The following is an 18,041-nucleotide window of genomic DNA, read 5'->3' as shown; positions in this document are numbered from 1 at the left end:
GGTTAGTACGTTCATTTTTCGTGGTCCCTTCAGAAACGTACTAACCAAGTTCCACTGTATATACAATCATGTCATCTAAAGCCTGCTTAAAGTCCACTGAGGTAAAGGATTCTTTGGTTCAAGTGGTAAAGCAATTGGTACACATTGAGGAGTTAAGTGTTCGTTTCCCAGTCAAGGCATACGATTTTTTTCTGTGAAATTTGAACCTCTCTTGCAGGTGACTACATAAAGGTACAGGTTTTTGCTGGTCTACAGTTATTCCTTAACCTTTTCCCTGCTAAAGATGAAAATATGCATCTGGACGTTTCTTGACCCCGGAGACGAAATCAAATTTTCATCTGAGATTGTCCTACGCTGGTGAACGAATGCCGAATATTCAGGGTGGCGTAGCATAAATTCCTTTTTTTTAAACACAATAAAACGCATTGTATGAATCAGAAATTTTTATTTGGTTTTTGCAATGTAGATGCATACCTAAAGTTTTGTTTTAAATAGTCTTGAGGATCAAATCGTGTAGATGACGTCCTCCATTCTTGATACATCGAGTATACTGATTTCTGGTGTTTGTCATGACCTTTTCAAGCATGGCAGGCATTATGTTGGCAATTTCTTACTGGATGTTGTTCTTTAAATCTGGTAGGGTCCTTGGATGGTTCACATAAACATGGGATTTCAGAAAACCCCATAGAAAAAAGTCACAAGGGGACAAATCGGGAGATAGGCTGGCCACTGGAAATCGCCCTTGATTGAGATAAGGTGTTCTGGGAACTGTTCCCTCAAAACACCCATCGATGCTCTTGCAGTGTGTGCTGTTGCACTGTCTTGTTGGAACCAAATGCCCCCCAAGTCCAACCCATTTAGCTGTGGGAAAAAGAATTCCTGTAATATTCCTGCTGGATTGCGATCACAGAACGTCAGCTCGAAAAGTAGGCCTCAGCGGCAAACGCTCGCTCATCTTTATTCCAACACATGATGGCAACTGAACTATGCATCGATAAAACTTTTTAGCACTGCCTGTCGAACAAGACCACAAGCGCTCTGCTACGACACCAACCGACCGAATGCCGCGCATTACAAAAAAGGAAGTAATGCTGCCCCACAATGTATATGTTTCCTAGCTCTCCCCCTTTTATGGCGGTCACGGGTGTGCGATGTCTTTGTTTTGGGACCCAACACTGCGGGGCATAGGCTTTACCCTCGAAATCCAGGAGCAGCTACCCGGACCCCTTGTCTTATATTACCCCTCTTAGTGGTAAGGGACCCCGGTCATACAATTGTTTATCCAGTCATTTTGCAAAATAAATATTTGTTCCTTTCTCAAAAAAATTGACTAAGAATTGAATTCTTTGTCTTTTGAGCAGCGTTTACTATTTTAAAACAAAATTATAAGACAAATATTAACTTATATCTTGATTTCAGTATAAACATCAACATGGAAATTGTTGCTGCATTAAATTCGTTAATATTGACAGTAGAGCTTCGTTCAAAATTTGACAATTCTCATAATTAAACAAGGAATTCAATTTGAAGTTTGCAAATTACGTTCAAGCAACAATTTTCCATATATCTAATTCATATGAATAAAGCATGATTAACTGCGAACCAATGCCGCTGGTAGGGTTTTAAACCCCAAAAGGAGGGAGCCCAACTACCCTCGGAGTCCGAGATACGGGGAGTCCCCGCTAGGAAAGGTCGAAAAAGGTTGGTGCTGGGAGAGTGTGGTTATCGGCGAGACCCTTCTCAACGAATGTCCTGCAAAAATGCTCCATACGGAGAGGACCGAAGAATCTCTTGGGGCTCAGTACAGCAGTCATGCTGAGGCGAGAACTCCACTGTCTCGGAGTGGTTAAATAATTTTATTTAAATGGCCTTCAAATTTAATCATCTATGCATGCGTGAATGCTCTTTAAGTGAAAACTATGGATGAAGTGGAAAATGGCATATGTTATAAATGTTTATCGATCTACATTTTATGTTCAATACTTAGTATTTTTGAACATTAAATTCAATTTCAATGTGAACACATCATTGCCCAAGCTTTCACCAAAAGCCTTGAACATATACCAATCAGCATGCGGAAATTTGCTAATTTTTGAGTATTTTTATCTTTTTGTGCCATCATTCTGTATTTTACACATCATGAAAAATGAAGTATGTCTGCTTTTTCCACTATGGCTGAATTCATATAAAGGTCTATGAATAAATAGAAAATAGAAACTGCCAACTTCAAGTACAGTGGAACCCGATTTATCATTCCCACATTGATCGTTTTCCTGCATTCATCGTTCGCTGTTTCTGGTCCCAAATAAAGTTCCATTAAGACAAAGTAATTTTTTCCCGCATCTATCGTTCCCCGAAGTATTGTTTTCCCGCATTGATCGTTTGAAGATCGCAGTCTTGTCATATAATTTTCCCGCATCCATCGTTTGACGAAAATGAGACAAAATATTTGTGTCATTCATGGCTAATAACAACAGGCACATGGTTTGAATGAATTGGAATATCTTCTCAGGATATTTTGTTTCTCCCTACTAATAATCCAAATTCATCTGCTCATGTGGCGCTACGCAAATAAGAAAAGAATAGGCAAGTTGACTTCTATTTAGGACAAAAAATTTCATGGCACAGTCATATGTTTATGCTTCACCCTCTGCAGTATGTTCTGCGTAAGACGTACGCGATAGCATCAGTTATATCCTCCAACCTCACCTCGCACAAGTAGTTCCATACCTTCCAGGGTGGGTTGACTTCAAACTAGTGAGTGTTTTCCGTGTGTGTTTAATAAAGTCAGGTTTCATTTTTATTAGTTTTATTTTTATCCGTCTTTGGAACATGGCCATTCCGAAGAAACAAGTGAGAACTTTAAAAAATGGACTGAAAATAATTGAAGATGAAGAAAAGATTCTGGGCTAGTAGCGCGTGAGTATTGCTACGTCTTGAGTTGTCCGCTAGCACATGACGGCATGGGTGGGGGTAGAGCGAGATACCTAGTGAAAACAAGAAGTGGGATGAAGCCGAGGATCAGGTGGGCATGCCGCTGACGATTAATACAACATTTTTCACGCTTTACACATTGCCTCAATTATATTAAAAATTTAAATGTTAGAAAGGAACATTTCAAATAATAAACTATTTTGGGCCTTTGGATTCATCTCACCACCAATCACTGCGTCAGCGAAAGAGGTTGTTCTAGGCATAACATGCACATTGCTCTTGTAAATACGTGAACTTGAAATGGCATTTGATTAATAAGAATTTTTACATCAGACAGAAATCCATAATAGCAATGCAAATGTCGAGTGGAGTGCAAACATTTTTAAGCAAGGTGGCGTGTTCCTTTAGGATATTTGAAAGAGATATAAGTCGAATCAACAATATGACCTAAATATTTAGATAGAGCACTAATATTCCTGTAATCAGCTTAAATCTTGTTTGACTCCCTTAATGAATATCTAAATTACTCGCAAAAATCCAGCGTTTGCTGGGACATAGGCAACCTAGCCAAACATTTCCGCATTGATCGTTTTCCTGCATTCATCGTTTTTTTCATCCATCCCCCTCAAAAACGATAGATCGAGGTTCCACTGTATTCATGAAAAAAATAAAAATGTTTGTTGTAATTGCAGTGACTAAGCAAATACAAATTTTTCTTGTACTGTTGTTGCTTCACGTCGTTTTTCTACTTGCCTGGGTGGAAAGTGAGGAGATGGATAGTGAACTCTTCTGTGAAAATAGGTGCCCTCAGTTCAATATCAATGTATTTTATCATTATGGGTAATACAGCAGACTCCCGATTATCTGGCTGTGGTTTATTTTAGTAGTTCTCCCTTGAGTTTCAATTGATAATATTGATTAGTCACGAGTGTCTTATGTCTTTGGTGTTGCTGTTTTCATAAAACCTTCCATTATGATCATCAAGACTATTTTTTTAGCCCTCATAATCCTCTTATGGTTGTAAAAGCTCTTATCTTTCCCTATTCCTGTTTCAGGTGATTAATAATACAGCAGGAGATTTAAGTGCCCATTATCCTAGCCAATTGATAATCTTGGAGTATGAAAGAAGCCAAGGGATATTATCAAATGGAGCTCTGAGATCAAGTGATCCTCAGCGAGCCACAGGAACTATTTATGAAAGTATGCACGATGTTGCAAAACTGCGGGACCTCTTTGGTAAGGCTCGATTTGCAAGATGTCGAGCCAGATTTCCACTGCCTGTGATTCTGTTCCGAGGGAAGCACATATGCAGGTGCGTTATGACTTGGGTGATTCTGGAATTTTCATCTGTGCTCGTGGATATTATACATATTACAAAATTACATTATATGTATACCAAATTATCATACCTATATCAAGTATATATGTATGATGATTTGGTATTTATTGATAAAATCCTACTTTGTAATTATAATATAAATAACCTGCAATCAGAGTGAAATAAAGGAGGTACATAGTTGATGTAATCAGTAAAGGAAGCTGAAATGCAGTCGTCTGCATTGTGTGTGTGTTAATATGAAACATACTTGTTTTTTCAATTAAGTAAGGGAAACTATATTATGTTGACAGTACTACTTGATGTTAATAGAAGCTACCATATTTGCTTTGCATGATACCTCACCCAGCCGGCATTAAAAGCTTTCACTGATTTGCTGAATCTTCAATGGCAAAGTGCCACCTTGAAACGGTCAGACTAAAGTGTACGACTATAAAAATGTTCCCTTCTGGTTTTCAGCATTCTTAAAAGCTGGAAAGCAATGGTTCTTGAGGGAAATTTATGCATAATGCATTTTGATATGCATTGATCAGTCCTGAATCTGAATTAGTTATTTGCTGTTTCCTGCTCTCTTAAAGTGCACCTCTGAGTGAAGTGGTGCTCAAGAAATTGCATATTTATTTTTCCTTATTTCAGGTGTATCTAAAATTTTACCCCTTTTTTGTGACCCAGGTTCATGCAGTCAACTTCTTATTTTGTTCAAAATTTTCAATTTCTGATTTTATTTGCAATTTTTTTTCTTTGTTCCAGGTCTGCGACTTTGTCCGGAGGGCCAGAAATATATGGTCGGTCAGGGCTTGATTACTTTTTCTCAGGAGCAGACAATGCTGCTGATAGTGATTCAGATGACGAAATTGTAGTTCCTCAGACACAGAGTGAATGGCAACTTTTTGACCGTGTCAGAAGCCAAGATATAAGGCTGCTGAAGACTTTGAATGTTGGAACTATTGTGGATTTTATGGTTGAGAAGAAGAAAGTTAAATTTGGTGTTAAGTAAGTATATTTGCCAATATACGTTAGAGATTTTGTTTTGGTCATTATCGTCTTACAAAATATTTTGAATTTTTTTGAGATTATAAACTTTAAAATAGATATCATTTTGCTTTTGTATCAATTAAGGTTCTCCCAATGAATAGAGACGTTACAATTTGTTCCAATCCCAAATTCACTGGTAATGTTTCCTGCGATATTTATTTCTCCTGTATTTGTCTAATTATCTGTAGAATGTGTATTATGTAAAATGCATTTGCATTATTATAGCCTCTTGGAGTTATTTTCTTCCAGTTTTAGAATATTACCGGTTTTTGATGGCTAATAGATGCATTGAAGCAGAAAAGAAAGAAAATCGAAATTCAGTACTTTTGTGTCAATTTTACGAGCTCAACAATACTACAGTTGGTAGGTTATGAAAACATATCAGCATTATTAATATTTAACCATTAAAATTTCAATTAATTGTGGGTTGGGATACTGAATGTGTTAGGAGATAATCGAGTTCTCTGCATTTCTGTTAGGATGGAGTGTCCATTACACTGCCTCTGGACAATAAAAAAATAAAAAATTACTCTGAAAAAAATGCTTAAAATATTTTTAAATCAATGAAAAACATGCCTATTTCAGCTTATATAGTGATTCCAGCTCATTAACGTGGAGGCATCCTTTTTACGAGTCAGCATTATGGTCTCCACCGATTGACTTATAATGTGTGGGAAGAAGCAGACATCCCTCAATTCTCTTCTTTAATTGCTTTCCCAGTGAAATAAACAAGGTCTGCTTTAGTGCTATTTTCAAATTGCATTGGCCTAATCTTCGGGAAATTTTATGACTTGCAGCTTAAAAGGATTGCATATTGACCTCTTGTGGTTTTCCCAATCAGTGTAATTTTTTATAGGTCTTCGTGATCTAATAGCTGAACCTCATCTTTGTTTCTATTGAAGACCCTGGGAGGTTGCTTATTAAAATTAATTTTCTTAGCTTACTGTATAAACACGTGTAAGAGAGAGAGCCCTATTTTGAGCATTGGAGCTAAAGAAAAAAAGCTTTGCAGCATTTTTTTATCGTATTGCAAGGTGTTGCAGACGTATGCCTGGGCTTTGGTCAGTAATCAAAATTTCCACTTTTGATGCTAAACCTTTACGTGGCATTTTTCAGCTAAATTTACACTATAAGTATGGTGCTCAGAGATAAATAGGTACTTATTCACTTGTTGTCAGCTCATCATTGTCAACTGTCGATTGTTTATGAAATATGAACAATTGAAAATTGAAAAAATTTATTCTTAATTTTAGTCAGCAGCTCATCCAAGTTGGCTGACATTTGCTTGATGAGTTGACTGTCACTCTCATCTTCATCACTAATTAGATTTTCCAAGGAAGGGTTCACTAATCATAATTCACTATCAGTTACAATAACTTGAGTTACTTTGTCTGAAATTCAACCAGGATATCGCTATGTCAGCACCATATGAATGAGAAATTAATTAAATTCACTGAGAATGAAATTGAAGAAAATTTTATGATGGCTCTCCTCTGCCTTTACATTTTATACCATACTACATATTCACACAGCCAGTTGCATACACTATAGTGAGATAATGCATGCTTTAATATTGTTTAATCATATAAGTAAATGCTTATCTCTCTTCTACATCATGTAATTTCTATGTGCCTTGAAAAAGATGCCAATTTTTTCCCGCGACCAAGAATGCATATTTTTTTTTACTCAAAGGAATGCCGGACTCATGATTTTTTTATCAGGATCTTTGCTCATACATTAATGATTACTTAAAACTGAACCATGAGTCTGTATTCGCTGGATCGGACGTGTCTGTCCCTTGCTCCTTAGCTCGTAGCCTTGTTGCTTGATGGATGGAGGGAGTGCGCTCCTTCCCCTCTACCTGTCCTTCAGCACTCTTCCCTCACAAGCATTTCTGATTTCTTCTATCTGCCATTTAGTCCTACAATTTACAGACTCATTTGAATTTTTTAAACCACATGATTTAACACCAACATATTTTTTAATTGCAATAATCCTCATAATATTGTCTGAAGATGATTTATGAAAAATCAGGTGCTAAGCTTAATGGAGATTACTTGGCAAGGCAGATGCTGGTTATTAACCAGGTATTGTCCTTCAAAACCACACTTTTCTCTGAGTTTGATTTTCAATTACTATTTGCAGTATAAATGCTGCGGGATGCCCACGCATAGCAATAAATTTGGCACTGCCTCAGAAGCGAAAATTGCCCGTGCGATCTTCTCCATGTTCACTTCTGAGGTACAGACTCAATGGCGCAATGCTTTCATGCAAGAAAAGCGATCAGAAGCATTGTAAAAATACATCAATAAGGGAGAAACTCCCATGCGTGATGCTTGTTTTTGATCTAGGGTTTTAGATGGCTCGCACTGAAAACCCCCTTTGGACTTGGCACTGTGGGAGGGGGGGAAGAATGGAAATTTGAGTAAGAGTTGCTGCAATTTCAGGGAAAAAAAGGTGTCTCTCACACGCTTATTTTTTTACGTACGTTTATACGGTATTTACCAGCATCGAATCCTTTATGGAATTCATTTTTCTTTTGATGCAATGTCATGGGAAAAACTTAAAAATCCTCAGTCTGAAATGATCATGAATGAGATTACTCACAATTGTTGCTTAAAAATATAATCTTTTGTTAAGGGTCAGGTTGAAAATAAAAAGTGATCAAACTATTTCTTATATCTTATATATTAATAGCACAAACTGGGGGACACCTTAGAGTCACATGAGTACACTATCAGTAACAAAACACATTCCATTATTCAAAAACCGCACACGGCTACCCACAGAGGACACCACTTAACAAAATCATATTATGCCTTGTCTACACTACAGACTTAACTTAAGTGACTTCACTTAAATGTGGTGCGGTAGCTACACTTGAGCTTTAAGTCTACTTCAGCTCCGTGATTGTCTATATCGGGAAACAGTTATGTTGACAGATGAAGGTCTAAGAGAGCAATTAGTGATTCTTTGATCCATAGCGAAGTTTATTTGAAATAAACTTCCAAACTCCGTGAATTAACCATTTTGGATTTAGGAGGTTAAAAGGAAAGACCGATTTCAGTTCCTGAGGAATGCTATATGGCGAGAGGTGATGGAGCCAGAGGAATTTAGAATTACTAAGCGTGACTTCGTGGAATGACATATTCATTACGTAAACAAAAACACTTATTGCTAGTCAAATTCCACTGCTTTATTAAAACCATTGATGTTAAATTTCAACCATTAATTCCTCCCACGTCCAATGAAATCGCCACATCTTATCTCCCTCGGCATCCCTAGGACTAAAATTAAAGCCCTATGCAATAGTTCCAATAACAGTGTGTGGGAAGTTACTGAGTGCATTCGTTTACGTTATATTCAATTATGACACCATGGAAAATAAACTGTTTTACCGGATCCTCTGCCGTCGTCTCATTGTCAGTCTTAAAATTCCTTAAAACGTTTCTAAGTTTTATTAATCGAGTTTCACCGTGAGCAACAGGCACAGCAATTTGTTTTCACGGAAATAAAACCAACAATAAGATGAGAAACACCACAAAATAAATTCGTAGAATTAATAACCCCAACACTAGAAATTAACTAACGCAATAGAACGCTCAATAACCACATCATAGAATACAGCACAGCTTAGAACATAATCAACGGGATGATTCAGAAGTGAGATGGGTATTATGTGCCATTTACAACACTTGAAGAGCTTCAACCGTGCGGAAACAGTTGCCAACGCAATTTAAGTTGGGTTCTAAGATGACTTAAGTGGAGGTGTACTTAAATGAAGCTGGTGACACCTACACTACCAACTTAAGTACAGAGCCAACTTAAGTAGTCACTTAAGTTACTAGTGTAGACCCGGCATTACCAGTGTTTATATGAGAAATTGCTCTCTCAAATATTCCAAAACAACACCCCTAAATGATGCTGATTTATTTCCTTCCAGTGTTACCTCTTCTGAAAAGGTTGACAAGGAAAATCGCTACAGTGACTTCACCATAATATCTCTGCCTTATCCTGGATGTGAATTTTTTAAGGAGTATCGTGACAATGATTACTCAGCTGAAGGCCTTGTTTTTGACTGGAGGCAAGCTCATGTGGATGCAAGTATTGGTGTCCCTGATGATTCCGTCCACTCCCAGTTAAGAATTGATTGGGATCAGTACAAGGTGAGGCATTTTATTTGTGACATTGATTTTTTTGTTGCTTTGGTTATTTCATCTGAAGTAATTTGTAGTTCTAAATTATCTAGTGTCTATGTAATATATCTGTACGTTACTAGTATGTGTGTACTTAATGATAATAACCTATACTCCAAGAATGACCGTAATGGAATTCTGATTTTAAAAAATGTAGCATCGGATGGGATTTTGCAGCATCAGTGCCAATATTAGTTACATAACAGCCCAAGCTTAATAAATTCATTGGAATGAAATGACTTTAAGTATTATTTTGCCAATGATTTGAGAATCTAAATTTACTACAGAATGGAGACTCCCATTAATCATGTATCAGTTTTGGTATCTAATTTTTTTTAATTGTGGGATTTTGATGAAAATTGGCACATACATCTGATAAGATTCTAGGTTTTGTTTGTTTCAAGCCAAATTTTAGAATGTTGACCTTTTTTTTCATTACATGGGTTGAAGTGCGAAATTAAATTTTGTCTTAAAATTAGGCAATCTGTAAATTGCAAAATTATCCAAAGTTATCCTGAGTAGAAAGACGATAGAAGCCATGCGCAGAGCTGTCTGGCACTTACATGGGGCAGTCCATCACTGGGTCATCATGAGGTCGCAGAGGCCAAGTGTCATCAGCTAAAGTTGAGGGAAGGAGATACCAAGCATTTACAATGCATTATTTATGTGGATACATGAATGAAGGCCTAAGTCTCTTAAAACATGGGTAAAGGATGCAGAAACGTCATGTAATTTTGTGACTAACAGAACCACAATGTGCACAATTCAGGTGCAATATCACTTTCATCTATATCTAGCTTCACGGCAGTACCAAGGCAAGGAAATAAGAAGTTTAGTGGATGATGATATCAGTGAGTTGTAGAGGAGACGATTAGGTTTATTTGCCTCCTATAATGATCCCCTATCTTGGTGAAATGCATCTGAAGTAAGCTTACAACCAACCTGTGGTCAAAGTTTATCATGATATTATCCTGAGAGTTGTGCTCTCTGGCGACATCTACTGGGAAATTACGTTACAGTACTATGCAAACACGAGCACTCGTAATAAACAGATGATTTCTCTATGTTTTTATGCATAGCACAAAAAAATTTCTGGCTCTAGGCTATACGCGCTAGAATGGACTCTGCTGTACTTTTATGTCCTTGCATGAATGTGTTACTAATGTTCATCCCCATGTTCACCTTTCTTTTATTCTTACTCTGAAAAATGAAATAGAAAAAACTGTGCTTTCATCTGAAATATTTGTTCACACATTTACGCGACCATGGTTTCAACGTAAGGCATCATCTATGGTCGTGTATTGTCGAAACCATGGTCATGTAAATGTGTGAATAAGTATTTCATGTGAAAGTTTCTTCTATTTCATTTTTCATAATGAATCGCTTTCGCAAAGTTATGCCTCAAACCATCAATTTGATTCTTACTCTACAATCTTAAGGGCTTCCATTTTAATTTCATTACTATGTAATGAGAAGAGAATGTGGGCAAGACCATATTCAGCTCTAATTTTATTTCTGTGTACTACTGTGTGTTGACACTTAGTTGTAGTTCTCAATGCATTGCAATCTCCACATCTGAAGGAACACATGTGGTATTGCAAACATAATTTCAGGAAAGCCTCTTTATATCAAAATGGAAGGTGCCATGATTTAGGCCATCGTGATATATTGAGGTTCATTCTAAAGAGGTTTTCTGCCTTAAGAAATTGCATAATGTCATTGTAAATTTATGCTATTTGTCAAAAATACCAAGCTTAGTTGGAGCCATAGTTATTGCTGTGATAACTAGGAGCATTGCTGTAGGGAATAATATTAAACCCATGCCTCGCTTAGTGCAAGGATGCATTCCATGAGGTCTTTGCGCTAATTGAATTTGCATTATTCTAGACCATTGTAACATGGGGAAGATAGGGATGCATTCCCGGTAGCTTAGGTGTTGGGTATCAAATTTTCTATAAACCATATACATATGTTCCTATTAATAGCCTTAGAAAACCTTATTTATATAAACATTTATTGTTTAAATTCTCTTTAAAGTAGAGATGGGTCGAATAGCAGATTTCTCGAACTCAAATTTCGAATTCGAATATTAAATCATAGCTCGAATATTCGAATCCCTCGAATTTCGAAAACCTCGAATAATAGAATTGCTCAAAGCATATTAAACATACGTTTCTTCTTCTATTTCCCTTGAGGAATGTATAAATGAAAAGGTTTGCAGTGGAACCTCGATCTATCATTTTTCAAGGGGATGGACGAAAAAAACGATGAATGCGGGAATGTTTGACTAGGTTGCCTGTGCAGCAGGAAACCCAGGATTTTGGCGAGTAATTGTGATTTCCTTTAAAGGATTCAAACAGGATCTGATTTAGCTGATTAATGGAATATTTTCATTTTATGGAAACAATTTGGGCAAATAGTTGATTCAACTAACATCTCTCTCAAATATGCGAAGAGGACACACCACTTTGCGAATAAATGATTTCATGCCGTCTCGGCTTTTGCACTGCTACGATGCAATTCTGTCTGATGTATGCCTTCTTATCTACCAAATGCCATTTCAGGGGCACGCTCATCTGATACTTGGCTTCATCCAACTTCTTATTTTCAACAGGTAGCTCGCTTTACCCCCACTCATACTGTCAAATGCTAGCGGACAATCTGAGGCGTTTTGCAAAATACACACACTTCTCCGCCTGATTTTCTTCTTCTTCAATTATTTTCAGTCCATCTTTGGAAGTTCACACGAGATAAGCAGATGAATTCGAATTGCTAGCTGGGAGAAACCAAATATCCTGAGAAAATATGCCTTTGTTTGTGGCTGTGACAATAGAGATTTATAGTATAACTCATAAATTGTAACTTGATGTATGTTTTCGAAAAAAATACGGCATCAACTTCCGAGGAGCTCAGTTGCGAGGATATCGAGTTTTGCCAGAATGCTAAGTCTCCGTTGTATTTTGACATTTATTTCCTTGCGTAAAATGCTTAAGTAAAGTCAGAAATACGTCATGTTTGGTCTTGATGTAACTTGATATTTTCTTTTGAAGCATTTGATTTATGGTCTTCTTAGCATGAACCCTGCGTGAGCTGGGGCCTTTTGTTTGATTTCGGAGAGGAGGAAAGCGTAGGAGGAGGGGCCGAGGGCTGATGGATGGAGGGGGTGGTGGATTTTGGAAATTGTGCTACGTAGTTACTATCCCACGGCACTGAGGTTCTGGTGGGGGAAGCCGGAAATTTTCGGATTTTTTTTCACCCCATCATTTTTAGTTCCCCACGTCGAACTCTTTTCACTGCTCTCATGCACAAATTTGACGTAGTTTGTCAACTTGCCTTAAACGGTGCTGCATGCACTAAACGACTAGAGTTCTCTAAATTTTTCCGAGTGAACTACCAACGACGTGCGTGCGTCAGTGTATGGCGCTAAATTCAAAGTATTCGAGGTTGTACATTTATTATAATTATTCGAGATCTCGATTATCGAATACTTTCTAGTATTTGAGGTATTTGAGTATTCGTGGATACTATTCGCACATCTCTACTTTTTTACCATCTAAACTTTTCAAATGATAGTTAAATTTGAGCATATCCAGTGAAGAACTCTTCAGAAGTTGGTAGGAACAACAGGTTCTGAATTTATAATAATGATAGATTTACTCCACACAAAATGCAATTACAATTCAGTTCAAGGTGTCTAGTGGAATATAGGTCTTTATGGAGATACTCTTGAGGTCACTGACACTTTCCCATACATTGACATTTTTTAACATGTACTTTACCACTCAACTAGCTCTGGCGGAGCCATAAGAGAAGCTTGTACTGCCTGAGAAATGTACCAATCCAAAATTTTATTTTCATAAAAGGAGAAAAAGATAAAATTTAATCAATTGACTCTGCCCTGACTACATGTACCATTTTACACATTATTAAAACAAAATTGATACACCATTTTACACTATCAAAAGAAAGTTGATACATCTTCAATGGCAAACTGCCAACATTTCCCACCTCTACAATATTCATATTCATTATTTGCTCTAGTGATAGAATCTGGCGATACTTAGAATATTTTAAGTTACTTAACCCTTAGAATGCTGGGGAGTGCCATCATGCTCCTCCTATTCATTCAATAGTCGATATTCATTTTATTTTAACATTTACTATTTTCTTGCCTCTTGAACGAGAGAAACTTAACTCGCCATTCATTAGTCTGACGCAAATTCAAACCCATTTTTCTTTCTCAAGATTTTGAATAACAGTACTCTGCCTTGCACTTCTCTCAAAATACGATAACTTGAATATTAGGTATTCTAAGGCACTAATTGTGTATGACTTCTGGCGATGTGCTCATATTAATATGTGAATTTACCTCTTTATTGTATTTTAACTTGCCAATATCATTTGGAATTCAAAATGTATGCTTATGGCAAGGTCAGTTTTATGTAATCATCTTTGCCTATGTTTAATGTTTCCTTGAATTTTCAATTTTTGGTTGGTCTTGCCAAATAATGTAAAATAGAGATATCACAATTCATTTAAGATAGGGCATTTCTAGTTCTACATGATTCAGTAATGTGCAGTTTTCACAGAAATATTGTTAACAAAGGAAAGTAATTGGTGGAAATGTGTAATAAGTAACGTTTGTGGCTAATCTTAGCTATTTAGGGAAAATAGATGTGAACCTAATGAATGAAGTATCCATATGTTATCTCATTATTGGAGTTGATTTATAAGAGATGCTGAGAATCAAGATTTTAAAAATGGAGTTCACTTTGTGCTGAATCCATGAATCACACTCAATGTTACATGTGATGACTTATCTATTAAGTTCCTTGCATTAATGATTTCCTTCATTATTTATTTACAGGGCTGGGACTTGGTTAAGCTTACTCAAAACTACCTCAAGTTGCTGCTGAGGTATTTACAAGAGAATAGTACTGGTCTTCTTATCCACTGTATCAGTGGGTGGGATAGAACTCCACTTTTTGTATCGTTATTGAGACTCTCTCTTTGGGCTGACGGTGTTATACACCAATCACTCAATGCCACACAAATATTGTACTTTACCATAGCGTATGACTGGATGTTATTTGGCCATAATTTAGAGGATAGATTGAGTAAAGGAGAGGAAATCTTTTTCTTCTGCTTCTATTTCCTGAAGCACATTGTGGAGGATGAATTCAGTGTAATACCAAGGTAAGAATTTCATTTCATATACCCAGTTTTTTTTCTATTAATATCATTTAATATCCTGACTTTGCCTGTCATTTAATCACTGTAATCATTCCTAATTGACATGGTTGAAGATGTATGTATAATTAATTAAAAACTGTATATGGTAAAACATCCATGTAATGAATTCTACAGGTTCGGTGCAGTTGCTATTTGTTGTTAGAGGGTTCGTTATATGGAGGTGATTTGTGGGTTGGATTGCCTCAGGATGAGCAAAGAGTTCACTTTGATTGAAGATGTGAGCCCCCTCAATATTAATATTTAGAGATCTGTGAAATTTGCAGGATGCGATATCATGAAATAACTTGGAATTGGTAAATAAAAACAAAATTTTGCCTTTTTTGCGAATTTTAAGTGAATTGGCAATAAAATCAAATCTAATGAGTCATAATCTATTAAAGCCTAAGCTTCCATTGTTTAATGCTTCTGACATTCATTCAATCTATCTCATTACGGTTCCAAGGCCAATTGGCTTGTTTCGTGCATATCACATTTGCGTAATATTGTGCCCTGTGGTGATGTCTCCACCGGAATTTGCCATCAAATTAATCACAGCCCCTCTCTTTGCTTCACATTCATCAATCCTGAAATTTTCGGAAATATATAGAATGACACGCTTTCTCTCCTGAAGAATTAGCAATTATCAATAAAAGTACTGAAAGAAATTTAATGCAGCTGCGAAAGAGTGGAAATAAAAGCTCACTCATCAATGCCAAGCAGTAATTCCGGTGACTCTCTGCAATCCAGTAGACAGCGTTATTGGATAACTTGTTACAGGGAAACCTTAAGTGTGAGCTAAACTTAACAATTTTATAGACTTAAACACGGCCGCTGGTTCGGAATGTAGGCCGCTTTCAGACAGACAACTTTCTGCCGGCTGCTGTTCACAGCACGGCACACTGCATGACAGAGCTAGTTGTCTCATCTGAAAGTGGCCTAAATTTCATGCCCTTGTACCGTGAGCAGCGGCCGGCAAAATTTCGTTTTGTCTGTAAGCAGCCCCAATATAGTACTGCCGATATTTCATGCCGTAGACTGCACACAGTCAGGCAGGATTGGAATGGGTGCCGCCGTTCACAGCACCGCACCGGGAAATCCAGAGATTCATCTTGTCTGAAAGTGATCTGAATTTCATTGCCCGTACTGTAAGCGGCGGCTGGCAAAAAGTCGTTTTGCCTGAAAGCGGCCCTCAAGGTAGCATACTGTGTATAATGCAGTGCCGGAGTGAAATGGGTGCCATGGAGACCACAGCACAGTATGTGTGCCTCTTTCACTGCCCTTCTTGACAGATGAGCAACAGCTGTAATCAATACTGAGTGATTTTGTTGAATCTAGCTGCTACCCTCTTACCCTTGGCACTTGGTTAGGGTAGAAGGGAACCCAAGATATGAAAAATTTTGGCCAAAATGTAAGTTATACATTACTCATGGTTACACCATAGCTACTTATCACTCGATTTGAAAACACCATCATGAGTGTAATATTTCTAACCCTGCCACGTGAACGGCGGTGAAATATGCACGAATTGCCATGAGAAAAAATTCCCCTGGATCGGGAATCGAACCATGGACCTTTGGCTTTCCGGGCCAATGCGCAGACCACTACGCTATCCAGGTTCTATCCAGGTTTAGGAAACCACCCTATTGAAATAGTATTAAATGATATGTAAAATACTTAAAAAAAAAAGTATAAGCAATCATCAAATGTGTACTTAAAAATAATAAAACACCTAGAAATGTGCTTAAATTATAATAACACCGCCAAGATTTTCTATAACATTGAAATCGCATAGCTTTAAAACGACCTTTAGCAAAAAATAAAACCACTTTCACAGACCTCTATTGATATGTTATAAGTTCCAGAATACATTCTTTGTCGGATTATTATGTCTGTTTATATTTGTAGTAAATGTTTTGCCTACTATTCCTTTGAATTCTCACTTTGTATATTGCTTTACACTGTTGTATTATTAATTTTAGGTCTAAGTCAAAGCATGCTGTGCTTAGGAATGACTCGGATACTCATCTGGATGGGGTTCTTTTTGACTCAGAATATCACATCAGTTCAAGAGGATCCAATATTAGCTTAAATAGCTCATGCAGCTCAATAAGTAGTAAGAGCCAGGACAATCCCCCAGTCTACTTCCATATAGTTCCTGATATTCCTGATGAGCATTCAAATGGGTAAGTATTTTTGTCCCAAGTGTACTAATGTTTAAATTAATTAGTGAAATTTATATTTTATTAACTTAATAGTTTTTCATGGTTAAATAATCATGGTTAAATAAAAAACACAGTACTGTTCCACAACCTTATAATTTAACCTAACTTAATAGTTAAGACATGTCATACATTTAGAGATTCAATGTAATTCTATTGAGTGTATGGATATGAGATTCAAACATATCCTGTACAATTCATGGAACCAACATTCATCCGATTGTAACGTATTTGTTGTATGTGTAAAATTTTGGTCTATGCACAGCTGTGCATTCTTGTTTTCTCCTCGTGATAATGCTGAAGGATCATTTTTTAATTGCAAATTAAAATGATTTGTCTTATTTGTACAGGAACATTGCCTGTAACCCCCAGTTAGCATGGTCACAACAAGTGGGTCTAGAGCCAGGTTCCTCTCAGTTGTCAGGATTGGGGAATTTTTCTATTAATAGTGCTCTACCTGGCCCAAGGTCTCCACATCAAAGCAGGACCAGCCCAGTTGCCGTGCCTGTTCCTGGTCGTCTAAGGCATCGCAACGAGTCTAGTAGTTCAGTCAGTGCAGGAAGGTAAGGCCTAATTCTTTTTCACTTTGTGTCCTGCCTTTTCTTGGCACATTAATCAGGTATATGCCTATTTTTCAATTATACTCTCATCATGTGTACCAAACTTCACTAATTAGCTCTGTGAAGTTTTTTTTATCTCATGTGATGCCTTGTAAATAGCCTTGGAAACTTTTGTGCCATAATGTTGCAATTAAAATGCACCAGTGTCATTTGCTATATCTCTTGTCAGGTAACCAGATGGTCTACATTGGGGGGGGGGGGGGGGGGAATTGGGGGCAAGCTGGAATTTTTTAAAAAAAAAAAAAGGCCAAGAAAATATTTTTTCTCGTTACGCAGCTGAAATTGAAAACATTGAAATGTATTGTTTCATAAAAACACAAGTTTTCTCGAAAAATATGAAAAACAATAGATTATTTTTGGAAGTGCAAATCTCTTTCGAATTACCCATCCCACTCTGTCTCAGCCGAAGGGGCTCATGAACCAGCACTCCCCATTGGGTTTTGGTTTAAATGCCCAGGTGATCTTATCT

The 18,041-nt window shown here is 37.1% G+C and overlaps 1 protein-coding gene across 1 annotated transcript in view; it reads left to right on the top strand.

Moving 5' to 3' along the window:
• LOC124170805 (myotubularin-related protein 14) overlaps nucleotides 1–18,041 on the top strand; it is a 36,123-nt gene that overhangs the window by 6,424 nt on the left and 11,658 nt on the right. Inside the window, exons 3-8 of the mRNA XM_046549770.1 lie at nucleotides 3,990–4,246; nucleotides 5,021–5,263; nucleotides 9,249–9,471; nucleotides 14,369–14,697; nucleotides 16,713–16,916; nucleotides 17,303–17,515. Coding sequence (XP_046405726.1) covers nucleotides 3,990–4,246; nucleotides 5,021–5,263; nucleotides 9,249–9,471; nucleotides 14,369–14,697; nucleotides 16,713–16,916; nucleotides 17,303–17,515 — 1,469 coding nt within the window. The remainder of the gene's footprint in view (nucleotides 1–3,989; nucleotides 4,247–5,020; nucleotides 5,264–9,248; nucleotides 9,472–14,368; nucleotides 14,698–16,712; nucleotides 16,917–17,302; nucleotides 17,516–18,041) is intronic.

Source organism: Ischnura elegans, chromosome X (assembly GCF_921293095.1).
Source record: "Ischnura elegans chromosome X, ioIscEleg1.1, whole genome shotgun sequence".
Classification (NCBI taxonomy): domain Eukaryota; kingdom Metazoa; phylum Arthropoda; class Insecta; order Odonata; family Coenagrionidae; genus Ischnura; species Ischnura elegans.
This window is presented reverse-complemented; position numbering and strand designations above follow the sequence as displayed.